Source organism: Pogona vitticeps, chromosome 7, assembly GCF_051106095.1.
Source record: "Pogona vitticeps strain Pit_001003342236 chromosome 7, PviZW2.1, whole genome shotgun sequence".
Taxonomy (NCBI): Eukaryota; Metazoa; Chordata; class Lepidosauria; order Squamata; family Agamidae; genus Pogona; species Pogona vitticeps.
In genome coordinates, this window is record NC_135789.1 from 1455425 (window position 1) to 1468338 (window position 12914).

Here is a 12914-nt window from a genome sequence, read left to right on the forward strand (position 1 = left end):
GGACCTGGTTCCGTGCTGCTGACCTTCCAGGCACCGAGGCCCAAAAGATCCCCCCCCTTGCTGAGGCAAACAGGGGAGAGGGTGTGTTTCAACGGTTTTATAAGCACAGACCTGGCCCCGTCTGGCCTCCTGCAAATGTGATCTTGGCTACTCACTCGCTGCTGAGCCCCCTCGCTTCAACAGTCCCATTCAGTCCAAATCTTTTGTGGCCGCCTGTTTTTTCTGCTACCAGAATATATATTTTTTTTTAACTCGTTAGTTTTTAATATAAAAAGCGCTATGGTATGCCAGTGGAGCTCCAAATGGCTCAGCTTGGGGCAAAGGCACAATTAAAACACCATTATTATTATTATTATTTTCCTGCACAGAACTCCACATTTGTCACTTGTAGAAATTTTTTTTACAGCACCAATCCTTGGACGGGGTGGCAAAGCCTACAAAAACCAAGTCTCCAGGAACCCCGGGCAAGGGCTCTGAACGAAGTCTTTTGATCTCCCTGTATTGAACGCTCTTGTTTTTGTGTTTTCTTGTCTCTGATTCCTTTCTGTTCTCCTTTTGTGCAGCCTGTCCTGGTTTGTTATCAGCTGACCATGGGCTCCACGTCTGCGTCTCGGTCAAACTCGTCCTGGATCTCGTCTGTGTTTCCTGAGTCGCTGCTAGCTACTGAACTGGGAGACGGAGAGTTTCTGTGGAGAGAAAAGGAGAGGAGGATGGTGGTTGGGAGGCTCAAGGGTGCTTCCCAGGCAGTGACTTCCACCAAAGTTACATGATTAAGGTTATCAAACATCAAGGCATGGGTCCTGATGTAATCAAGCTGCTTCACTCCCCACTGTAAAATTCAATGCTGTATACAGAAAAGTTTATCTGGTGCCAAACTGATCTTGAGATATTTAAGGCAAGCTTATCTTGGTCTCCCACCCCACCCCAGATTTCCTCTGGGACCGTTTTCCTTTGCTGCCAGTAAAGCTGTGGCCCACCCGCCCCTCTTACCTTTCAGCTGAGCCTTTGATGAGCCGCCGGCAGGTCTCCATCTGGACATCCAGGCCCCGCTTCATGCTGCACATCTCCATGTACTCGTGGAGGTGGCGGTTCATGTCACTCTTGGCTGTGGCCAGTTCCAGCTGCACACAAGCAGAGGGACAAAGGCCGTCAAGCCCTGCTCGAGAACCCCCTTGCCATCCTCCCAGCTCCCCGTGCACCCTGAGCGGGCATGGGCCAATCCTGCACAACTAAAGGAGGCCAGCTGGAGCAAAGCCACCAGTGGAGGGACCACTTTCCACCTTCTCTCTTTAAGAAGCTGAGAAGGACCTGCTTCTCCCGTGGCCCAATGTGATTCTGTACAGCTTAACTCCGAAGTAAATTTCTTTAAAATACATCTCTCAACATGCAAGGAAGATACAAGCTGGTTTTTTCCAGACTCATTATTTGGTGATAATACACAGCTGATAAGTGCCGAGCCACCGGAAGACAGCACCCAAGCCCATGCTGCTCCTTTGGCTGTTTCTTGCTTTTACTCCTTTGCCATGCTGATCACAAACCCATTTCCCTTACAGGGCAGAGCCCAGCTCTCCAGACCTTTGGGACTACAACTTCCATAACCCCACCCATGACCAGAGCTCCTGGAACTGGAAAGGTTCTCCCATCTCTGATGCAGACGTGGGTCAGCTCCTGGAAGAGGAGAATGAGGGGAAAGAAGGAGACCAGCCAAGCTTCTCACCTCAATCTGCCCTATCGTTTCTTGGTATTCCTTGTCTCTTGTTTTGAAGAAGGATTCCGTCTCGTGGATCAAGTTGCCCAAGTTCTCCTCTTGCTGAAAGGGAAAATGTTTAGAAAATGAGGGGAAAAGTGAGGTGAAGTCCGTCTCTTAAGATCAGTCACAAGAGATGGGCAACATTCAGCCCAAGATGTGGAAGGAGGCGTGTGTTTTATTCTTGCCATGCCTCACAAATAGTGAACATACTATCCCGTAACTTTTAACAGCACCCTTTCTAGACCAACGCTCATTTTGATTCAGGGGAGCCCTCAAAGTGCTTTCTGACGAATACTGGAGGAAGCCCTAAGTGTCGCTGAACAGCTCATCTGCCTGAGCCCCATCTGGGGTGCTGGAGGCCTGGAGAGAATGAGCTGCAGTGCTTGGAACAAGACAAGAGTCTAGTCAATTAGCTTTTCTTCCTGATCTCCATCTACAAGACAAATCTACCCTCCCGTTATGTAATTTTCAGTTAGGAGGGACTTAAGCCTCTTAAAACCTTTAGAGCGGCAGCCGGGGAGGCCTGAAGTCTGTAATACTCCACTGATAGCGACCCTGCTCTCTTGCACGGCGCATGGCAGAATGCAAATAATCTGCTACTAATTCCAGCCCCATCGTTAAACTACTTTATCGCCCTGGCACTTGTGTCAGCTCACGGGAGATGCCTGGCTGGAAAAGCCGCGCTTTCTGCAGCCTTAACACTTTGCCATAATCTCTTGCCGTCTCCGTCCATGTGGAGCATAGTTTGGAAAAGGGGAGGCAGAAGCATTAACTTGCGTGGGCTCCCGGCGGTCATCAGGAGCGACCACAGTCCAAGAACACCTGGGTTACCCAAGGCTGGGAACCGTAATCACATTAACAACCAGCCCTTCCTGGATAGAGGTCCAATATATTTATATTCATCATGTTTACCTTCAAGAGAGCTGCTTGTTTTTCCTTGTACCATTCCAGTAATCACACCCCTTGATTTTAATTTCTCCAGGAATGAACAAGTGCAGGACAATCTCAGTAAAACGACTAGGAGGGGGATAACTATGAACTGCATAACAATTTTTTTTAGTGCATTCAGCCGGGACCTTGAATGCCTGCCACCCTGCCCTTTCTCTCATGAAGAACCACCCTGTGACAGGGACTCTAAGCTGCCAGAGAAGCAATCCTCGTGTGAACAAGCAGTCATGAGGTTTCCAAGACAACACACAATAAAACAATGTATGTCTTGGGGAAAAAGAAGTAGGCTTACAGCTCCATTTTCAGAGAGGCAACTGCATTAGTCTATTTCAGCAAAAATGAGCAAAAAACTAACAAGACAAAATATGTAGCATGGTTGAAACTAACTACAGTGGTGCCTCGCATAACGTTTTTAATTGGTTCCAAAAAAAAAACCTTATGCGAAAAAAACTTTATGCGAAACACCATTTCCCATAGGAATGCATTGGAAACCGGTTAATCCGTTCCAATAGGCACAGATTGGCGTCCTTAAGCGAAAAAACCCATAGGAAACATTGTTAAACGATACAATGTTTCCTCCATTGGAATGTATTGAAGCCGACTCAATACATTTCAATGGCTTTGCGAAGTCAATTTTTGCAAATTTAAGTGTGTCATGAAAGGGTAAAAAATGGTTTTAAATGCTTGGATTAGCTTCTGCACCCTCTAAAACAGATGCAAAAGTTAATTTGGCTTTGATCTGACTTTTCGTTAATTTATGCTGAATTTTCCCCCCCAACTTTTGACAGCTGTCAAAATCTGACAGCTCCATTGTTTCCTATGGGGGAGAAAAAAAATTCACAAAAAATTAACGAAAAGTCAGATCAACGCCAAATTAAGTATGCACACATTTTAGAAGGTGCACTAACGATTCCAAGCATTTAAAACCCTTTTTCAACATGTTAAGACACTTTTGTAATTGAAAAAATGAACATCGTTAAGTGAAGCAGGGGACCTAAAACCAAAAACGTTAAGCGAAGCATGGTCCCAAAATCGCTATGTGAAAATCGCCCATAGGGAAAAACGTTATACGAAGCACAATCTGACTCTGAAAAAATAAACGTTAAGCGAAAAAAACGTTAAACGAAGCAAACGTTATGCGAGGCACCACTGTAATTTATTTCCCTGTGAGCTTTCGCTGATTACCATCTGTGATAAGAGTAATGCATAATTTTGAAAGAGAGAAGCAGAGGGTGTGACTGATTCACTCCCATATTCTATCCTTTTGCTTTAGCTCAACATTTCCTCTACCTGTGAAATTTAAGACCAGGCGTTTCAAGCCTAATGCTACTCAACTCAAGAAGTTTATTAGAGGCTGCTGAGAGTTTTGCTGTTACGTTTAGGGGTTGGGGTGGCTGTGAGGGGTGGGGAGGGACTGGTATTGTTGTGACAACTTAAAGGGCTTTTTGGTATCATGGGCACGAGCTGTTCCGGAGAGCGGTCCCCTCCACCTGATGCAACCGGTGATGGGAGCTGCCATCGAGAGATGCTTTTTACCAACAAGCCAGGCCCAAAGCTACCACGAGACTCTCATTTCGGCGTAAAACTGCCAATTATCATCCAGTCTCCTTAACCCTCCAAGGTGCAGCCACCTTGTTCCTCAAGAACTGCTTTCCCACCCCCACCCCCACCCATTCAGGCACCAGCCTCACCTCTCCCTGGAGCTCAATCGAGGGGTTGCAGTTAGTAAAGTCCTCCCAGAGAAGCAGCGTGTCCTCATTCTCTTCCCAGGTCAAGCTGTCACAGTCGTCATCAAAATCAAAAGTCTCCCGCCTGCCAGAAGAGGAAAAGACACAAACATTTTTCCCCCTCCGCTGCAAGGCTTCAGATTCACCGTTTCCTCCCTGGCAGGATGGGCAGCCTCCGAGTTCTTTGCAGGGCCCGGAAAGCAACAGTGCAGCTCTTCCCCTCCAGGTGGTGCTGTGCATTCGCCCAAGTTTGGGGAGTTCTCTCCAGGAGCGCCTTCAGCACCCAGAGATCAACGTTGACCCCTGTCGCCACCACACACACACCCGTCACACGCATGCAAATGGAAAAAAAAAGGTGGCACTCCCCCCCAAAGCACACATGAAACAGCCAGGCAGAACGTTCACGACCTCGGAGGCACCTTGCTTTGCCCCTGTTGTGTTTCATGGGGCCAGAGTTGGGCTCTACCCCTTCCAGCCTCTGAACAGCCCAGATCTGTGACCCAGCCACAGGCTCTCCCAAGGAAACAGCCCAGCTCCTTTCGCCTGCAACACTGGGGCTTCTGAATAAGCAGTCACGCCTAAACCACTGACAAAAAACGGCCATGCATAAAAAGCTACCACCTCTCTGTTCGACCCATTTGTCCTGACTGGACACTCTCTGAAGCTGGAGATTTAGAATCAGAATGACCACTTTAACTGAAAAGCTAACATGATCACGGCTTGAGAGGAGACTTTACTGTCAGGATCGCAACTTTCGGCTTGTCTGAAAAGTGTCCGAGAGGGCCGACAGAATGAACCCTCTTGCCTGGCAGTCTGGTGACGACTCTGGCGAGATTCACAATAGGAAGCATTTTTGTCGCCTGAATTCATTTCCCTCCCAGCAGGACACAGGAAGTCGAGATCAAGCCCGATCTGACAAAGAATAGGATCCGAATTTGGCAGGAAGCCGGAAGCTGCAGCGTGGGAGGCCACGGCGGCTTCCCAAAACAACCAGGCTGGAACAAAATGTGAAGACACAGACCCTTTCTGCAGTCTGCTCCCAGGACAAAAGGAAAGCCGCTTCCTATTTCAGAAAGCTGCTCACCTTCAGTGGTGTTTACTCTTTGGTGCAGCTATTTATTCTGAATAACTGGGAACATTTTACTCAAAGGCAGATCGGTAATGCAGTTGCTGTTCCGTACAGGCAAGACGGCACAAACTGGAACCTGTCGCTCTTCCCTGGGGTGAGGAATATACACACCATGGCCCCCAATGACCTGTGTTAAAAAGCTCGGGCCCTATAAAAACAGCCATTAAAAGCCAGAATTGTGGTTATTAATCTAGGGCTTCACTTGGGGCTGTCGCCTTAGGGAAACATGCTATGGAGGCAAAAGCCAGTCAAAGGAAGAGGAGAGGAAGGCTGCAGGGCAAAGTCACACAGAGTTCCAGTAATGATAGAGAGACAAGCTAAGAGCTTCCTCCATCCTAAAGACAGGTCCTGTCTGGCCTGCCAAATGCTGCTGGGAGCACAGTTCCCATCAGCCCCAGCCGGCGCAGCCAAAGCACGGGGTGATGGGAGCTGGAGGCCCAGCAAGATCTGGAAGCGTACCTGTTTCCCCCACCTATGTCCACGCCCACGTTTAGGAGGTTTCCTTCTATTACATCCTCTTTCCAGAGCACCCAGCAGGAAGCCACACCTGCCATGCCTCTCAAGCCGAGATCGCTTTGCAAGCAAAGCACCACACGCCACCTCTGCGGCAGTCTCAAGAAGGGGCCCCTCCCTGCATGGAGGGGCCAAACAGACCAGCTGCAGAAGGTGGCCACAGAGCCCCACCAAGAGCCCGGAGACATGGCTCTACCATGCACAGATCTCGCTGGACCTGCACTTTCAGAGCCCTCCGGAAAGAACTCTGGGGCGCTTACAGAGGGATGTCTCAGGCCACCTGCCACTATTTGGGACATCAAGCAGAATCATCTACAACGAGCAGGGTCCCCTTGATTTGCAGAGCCTGTGACCGTGCAATTCTGCTTACCCGCATGAAGCATGCCAGCAGGCTTGGCACTGAATTTGCGCATTTTTCCTGCCCCAGGGTGCGGGCAGCAGGCAGCTTCTTTCCTTGGGACCTGTGCCAGGGGGAGCCAAGCTCCTCATGCGCCTGTGAAAATACTCACAACTGATTAAACATCCTCTTCATCTCGTCCGTGATGTTCAGGGAGCTGACCTCGTCGTCTGAGAAGCGGGCATTGTCGGCGTCCTGCTCCGAGATGTCGTCATCAGAAAGGAGTTTCCGCTCTTTCTTCTTGGACGCCACCTGAACGTTGGAGAGAAAGGCCGTGACTAGGGGGCTCCCAACAGAGCCACCGATAAGAGAGGACGGGGCCAAGGAGAATACTGTCCACCCCCCTCTCCCTGTGACACGCAGGTGCTGGTGACAACTCAGGTGTGTTACAGCTGGTGGGACACAACAGCACAGGAAAGCAAACCAAGGTGGGCACATGGCAAAAGCAAGCAGCTGGAGCGCTGGCGGCAGAGCTATGCCTCAGGGGCCCAGACTGCCATGCGAAGGCCAAGTGGATGACGCAGAAAGCAGTTGGGAGGTGCCTGGGTGACAAGCTGGAGAGCAACGGGGATTCCCTCGGCAGTCCCCTTCCTGAGCCTTTAACCAATGGTGACTGGAGGGGGCTGAGCAGAGAGACAGCTCACAAAGGGAAGCCCAACTCTCTTGCCACTTCCAAACATGAGCAGAGCTAACAGGACACTTTTGAGAAGACAGCATAAAAATGGAATGGAAATGGACAAGTGGGCTGGAGATTTCAAGAAACAAGCTGACGCTATTCAGCCCTTACCCTCCCTGGGAAGGGGGGGAACCCCTAAGATCACTGTCTTCAACCCCTCAAGTCTCCACCTCTAAGCCTACATGAGTAAAACTAGACTGGAGCAATTGTTGAGGCTTTGGGAGTCTTCCTTTGTGCCACACGTGTCTGCCTCCTACGCCCTGGACTACTCTTCAGCCGCCCTGGACCTGGAGATGGGAGCAGCTGCCTCTGCGCCTGCAACGTCTGCCCTGTGGTCATGTCTCCTCAGGATCAAGACAGATCTGGAGCACTGGAACGCACTGCACCCCTCACAACACTCTCTGTACGGCCCATGGGGGCCACACACCATGTCCATCCAGGCCTGCTCTTGGGATCTCTCTGAGAGCTTCTTCCAAGAGAGACTCCGGTCTTAGAGTGCCCTGGATGCACACAATCTGGGGCCAGGTGGGAACTGGGCAGGCTTGTGCAGATGGCAGGACCTCACCACGGTCAAGGCCCCATAGTTCCTGCTTCCCTCCGGCTGCTCCCAAAGCAGGAAAGACTGGCCGGAGGAAGAGGGACGTCACCTGCAGAGGCCTGGAAGCCAGCCTCCGACTTGCGCGGTGGGGCATTCCTGAAAACGGCAGCACCAGAGCCAACGGGATGCTCCCTCGCGCTCTCTTATCCGCCCTCCCTGACAGAGCCATGACTCTCCACAGGACAGGATGGGCGCCTGGTCACCTGGAATATCTTGGAAACATCTTCCGAGTTGCGCTGCTGCGCGACATCGCACAGCTTGGCTGTGATATCGATGCGTCGACAGATGTCCATGTCCACTTTCATGGCTTTTTCTTGGATCTTTGTGTCCAGGTCTGTCATAGGCTGCGGGAAGGGACAGCAGTGGGTTATCTTCCATTCATACAGTTCAGAAGGAGCAGCGGCAGCAGCGGCCACAAAGACATCCTACGGGATCAGATCACGCCAGCCTCCACATCAATGCTGACGGTTCTCCAAGTATGCTCAAAACATCCAAGGAAACACAGCTTTTGGGTGGGCGGCCAAGTCAATGTGAGAGGAATACTGGCAGCTAAGAAAGAAAAGCGTTCAGGATGGAGGGCAGTAAAACCCAGGCTTCACACTGGCAACGCCGGTGTTCTAGGAACAAACACATCAAAAAACTATTCTACAAATCCCCTGAGGAGCTGTCTGCGTGGGAAGCAGACTCTGCCTTAAAGAAGTGTGCCCATGTGAAGAAATACAAATGCAGGAAGAGATATGGGTGGACGAGGCCGAATGAGTCTGTGTTGGCTGCAAACGGCTTCAGGGCTACGTGGCTGTCAAGACACCCAAGGCTCTTCTTACAAGCTCTCTCTAAACCAAAGACTCAGGACTCTCTGTAACCAAAACTACTTCCCTCGGCTGAGGGTTTACCCTGAAGCGGAGCTTTGCCCAAAATGAAATGCTGCTTCCTTGGCTTGCCATGATGGTAGGCACGGCATTGCTCCTACTGTGTTTTGGAAACATGCATTTTCAGAAAGACCGTCGTCTTTAGACAGGAGTTAGGTGGCCCTTTCTTGTCCAAAAAACGCACACTCTTGGCAATGCACCTCACCTTGTCTCCAGTTCATGCTGTCGCCGTGAGGCACATGTCTGTCTAAGGAGATAGAGGCTGTGTTTTGACTTCACAACAAGGCTTATCTTTGTGTGACCCGAGAGTGTTTAAAGCCGTTCACATGCTCCCAGCCCACAACCAAGCTGCCTCAACTCACGAGGATACATTGTGGTCTAAGCGTTTAAGGCCGTGAGAGTGTGCTTCAACGTCACCGGAGCCCTGCCGCCCTTCTTATTGTTTTTGCTGCCCTTGCGGGTCTTTGTGGGACACAGCGATCCTCTCACAAGGGCCAAACAGCGGCTCTCCTCTGTAACAAGCAAAAAAACCTGAGCCTGGCTGAGGTTTGCTTTGGAGTCGGGGTGTCAGAAGGACAATGTGCCCCTAAAGAGAAAACAGCACACTCACAAACAACCTGGGGTTTTTCCTCATTCCCTCTCACTTCCAGGGACAGAAGCGGGATCAAGCTTCTTCTGGCAGGCCCAGGGCAAGGTCTAAAGGGGAGTACAGAGCCGAAGGGCGGCGTAGGGCTACAAAAGGACCAAGGGGCAGTTCTGCTGTCCAACCAACCAGCACAGGATGCAAACAAGGCCCTGAGAGCAGAAGAAGGGGATGTTTGGAAACCTCTCTCTCTCTCTCTCTCATGGATGGCAACCTTGGCACTCAACCTCCTTTGCCAGCGGTGCGATGGCTACGCACGCAAGGCCTTCCATCCTCCCTGAAAAGGCAAGCCATGCTATTCTCTCTCTCAATCTCAGGTTTCCAAAGCAGCCAGTGATCCGCCACTCCCAGTGCCTACACCCCGTCTTCCATGCAGGCTGAATACCATTCCAAGCCCCCTGTGCCTATGGTGGAGGACCAATGCCCTTAAAGGATGCCAGGACCGTCTGCCATGTTCGTTTCAGGGGCTTCGGCGAACCAGCCCTGGCAGGAAGGCATTGTAGAGAGAGAAGGGGACAAGTCAGGGTGGTGTGAAAAGCAGCCAGTTAATGCATCTACACAGACCAGATGGAAAGCAGGGAGAAGACAAGGTGGGGTGGGCAGGTTGGTCTGATGCATTAGGTCATCTCGGACAGCCATACTATCATCGGCAAGCAGCACGGACTGAAGCCGTCACTGTTTCATTAATGAAGCTATGAAAATGACTTCCAAAATAAAGAGAGCAAAGCAAGGCTCGGCTTCCAAGGGTACTTACATCACTCATCAGACCTTTGAAGACCACCAGCTCCGCTTTCAGCCTCTCAATCTTCTCGTTTAACTCTTCCTGGAGAGCCTCGGCTTCTTGCGCTTCCTGGAGGAAAAGGGGACACCAATGATGGGAGGGGCTGAGAGGAGGGAGATAGACCCTGTGGAAGCAGCACTCGGGGATCCGATCCAGATCCCAAGGGCTGGATCTGAGACAGACAGCTGCAGGCAGTGGGACAGTCACAGTGGCCGAAAGGATAAGAGAGAGGCAACTGCCAGATCAATACGGCCCCTTTACACTCCTGGCTGTCCCCGCTTAGAAGCAAGTGTGTCAAGTCAGAACTGACAAGTTTAAGGGAGGCCTCTCCTGCTTTTCTTCCTCTGTTGAGTGAGAAGAAAGCCACTCTCCAAGGGCAAGGTTCTCTACAGGTGTGCATTTTTTTCTTCTCACAGCTACCAGCCATAGATCAGAAGCTTTTGAGGATTCACTTTCCAGGCTGGATCAAGCCAGGGTTCTTTAGATAGTCTGACAGCAACAAGTCACCTCTAACCTTATCACAACCATAGATAAAGCATCAAACTCTAGGGTAAGCATCCTCTCTGGGTCTGAGAAAAAGAACAGTCCAATCCCCTGTAAAAGATGGCAAGGGAACGGAGCAAAGAAATGGCTCTACAGAGGGGAACCTATGCAATTCAGAACTAAGTGGTGAACGCAGCTAGGCCACCACGAGACTCTGTGGAAGGACGGGCAGCCACGCTCTGTTCAAAACCTACCTCTTGCAGTGTCTCTACCATTGATTCAAGACTCATGCGCTTCCCCAGTTCCTCCTCCCATCTGGAAAAGAAGAGAAAAAGGATCCATCAGGGCAGAAGTTAGTGGAAAATGAAGTCAACTGCATTTGTTAAAATTTTAATCCTCAACCCAGATCCCAAGGGTACCTATGACTATTATGAGGATCAAGAGCTACACAGTCTGCCTGAATTTAAGTTACCTCTCCTTCTTTCATATCAATTCAGTCCCATCATTTGAAAGAACACACTCGTTTTTGTTCCTCAAAATAACTTGACAGCTTTCAGCCGAAACCTGCCGCCTCTGAGCTCAAGAGCAGCCCAAGCCTACAGGAGCTTCTCTTTAGGGCCCAAGCCAAACATTCCAGATGGAATCGCCTTCAAGAGTAAGCCTCAAGAATGCCTCGGGTCACGTCTGCAGGGCCCTTTTGCTCTCACTTCCCTCACAGAGCTGCTGGAGAGCCTCGAAGCTTGGTTGCTAAAGCTATGATTGATGACAACCATTAAGGTGTCTGTAATCCAGTAAAAAGCATGGATGCAAGGATGATTAAAGTACATCTGGAAGCCTAATTATAACAAGGAAATTGTACTTGGTTACTGCTTCCATTGGCTGCTGTTAACAAAATTCCCAGATGAAAGAATTAGGCTGGGACGGGGGCACACGCAAGATCTACCCATCACAGTTCAGCTCTGTCATAAAATAATTTTAAAAATCTAAACAAACGAAGCCCACAATGAAAGGAGGAGACCTGTGTGAGCATCATGGAAATGCATTTCTTGCCAGAGTCATCCAAAGCTTTGCCAAGCCTTCATATTTCCCATGGAATCTGGTGGCGCACATCTCCGTTTCCCCAGCCAACCGCATCCTACTGAATTGCTTCCAAAAGTGGCTCCTGTGACGAGCTGGAGTTTACACGTTGCAACACACGCCCCCTTCAAGGGCTGCATTTAGAAGCAGCCACAAGCCGAGGAAGACCAAAGGCAACTGTTCTGCTCCTGTCTTCAGCTCCAGTCCTCTGCTCCCTGCACCCGAGGGTGTCACTCCCCTTCTCCCCAGCAGCCTGGCTTAGGGTGCCATTGGCATGGTGCAATGCAACACAAGAGGGTTGTTGCCACTTCTGTCTCCGCAGAGCAAAGGTGACCCCTCCCCACCTAAGGAACTGCATACTTGAATAGAAAAGCAGTCCAGGAGCGATATTTCGAGCCCCGCTGGTCATCATCAGCTGTTTATAGGCAGACTAAAATACAGAGCTTGGAATCGCCTTGTGGCAACCCCATTTTTAGAATTCAACCCTGGTGATCCCCACTTGCAAGGAGGTGATGGATAAATCCATATGCATTTCTTACTTTCAGTCTGGAGAAACAGACAGAGATAGGAAACCATCAGCATCTTGCCACTGAGATATATCCCCCACCCACCCACTGCTAGTTCAAATCAGTCCAAGATCACATATCGGTGGGAGGGGGACAGGGACAGGAAGGGGAAGGGGAAGAGGCCTGAGTAATGGCTCCAAGAGACATCTATCCAAAAGCACATAGGAAGGTGTCTGCCACAGGGTGAGCAGTGAGCCCTTGGAAAGGATGGGCAAGCACCGAGGCCGCAGCCCCAAGGCCCACCTCTGTCAGGGTGAGGGAGAGGGCCCTCTGTTTCTTGGCCTGGTAGGGGACTTGACCCCAGATCCCCATGGCACCCAGGGCAGTCATTTTCATTTCCTACAATGTAAGGCAAAGCAAGACGAATGTGAGCTGAAAACAAAATGAAACAAAGCACTGTGAGGTCACTTGAGTCACTCTGAACGAAGGCTGAAGGAACATGAATATGACAAGCCACTGCCCGGGCGTAGCCCACAGGCTCTGTGCTATATAACAGCACACCAGTGACAAGTTTTACCAGCTTTGTTCAAACCCAGCTAATGGGCTTCTTGGGGCAGAAAACTGGCCCACTCCCAGTTCGCCTGGCCTACCAGCATCACTTCTAGGGGTCCAAAGTGACAAAATCGCCTTGTAAGTGCATTATGTAGCGGCATCTACTTAAAGAACAACTGCACACACACACCCCAGTGCTTTCAATTCTGGCCATGGCCAAGCCAGATGAGTCATTTCTCTCAGACAATGACTGTGTTTGAACGGG

The 12914-nt window shown here is 50.3% G+C and overlaps 1 protein-coding gene across 1 annotated transcript in view; it reads right to left on the reverse strand.

The window, feature by feature from the left end:
* Positions 1 to 240: 240 nt before the first annotated feature.
* Positions 241 to 12914, reverse strand: part of IFFO2 (intermediate filament family orphan 2) — a 35604-nt gene continuing 22930 nt past the window's right edge. The window contains exons 2-9 of the mRNA XM_072977476.2: positions 10769 to 10829; positions 10005 to 10100; positions 7942 to 8082; positions 6577 to 6716; positions 4390 to 4510; positions 1718 to 1810; positions 991 to 1121; positions 241 to 686 (exon numbers count right to left, since the gene is read on the reverse strand). Coding sequence (XP_072833577.2) covers positions 581 to 686; positions 991 to 1121; positions 1718 to 1810; positions 4390 to 4510; positions 6577 to 6716; positions 7942 to 8082; positions 10005 to 10100; positions 10769 to 10829 — 889 coding nt within the window. The 3' untranslated portion in view covers positions 241 to 580. The remainder of the gene's footprint in view (positions 687 to 990; positions 1122 to 1717; positions 1811 to 4389; positions 4511 to 6576; positions 6717 to 7941; positions 8083 to 10004; positions 10101 to 10768; positions 10830 to 12914) is intronic.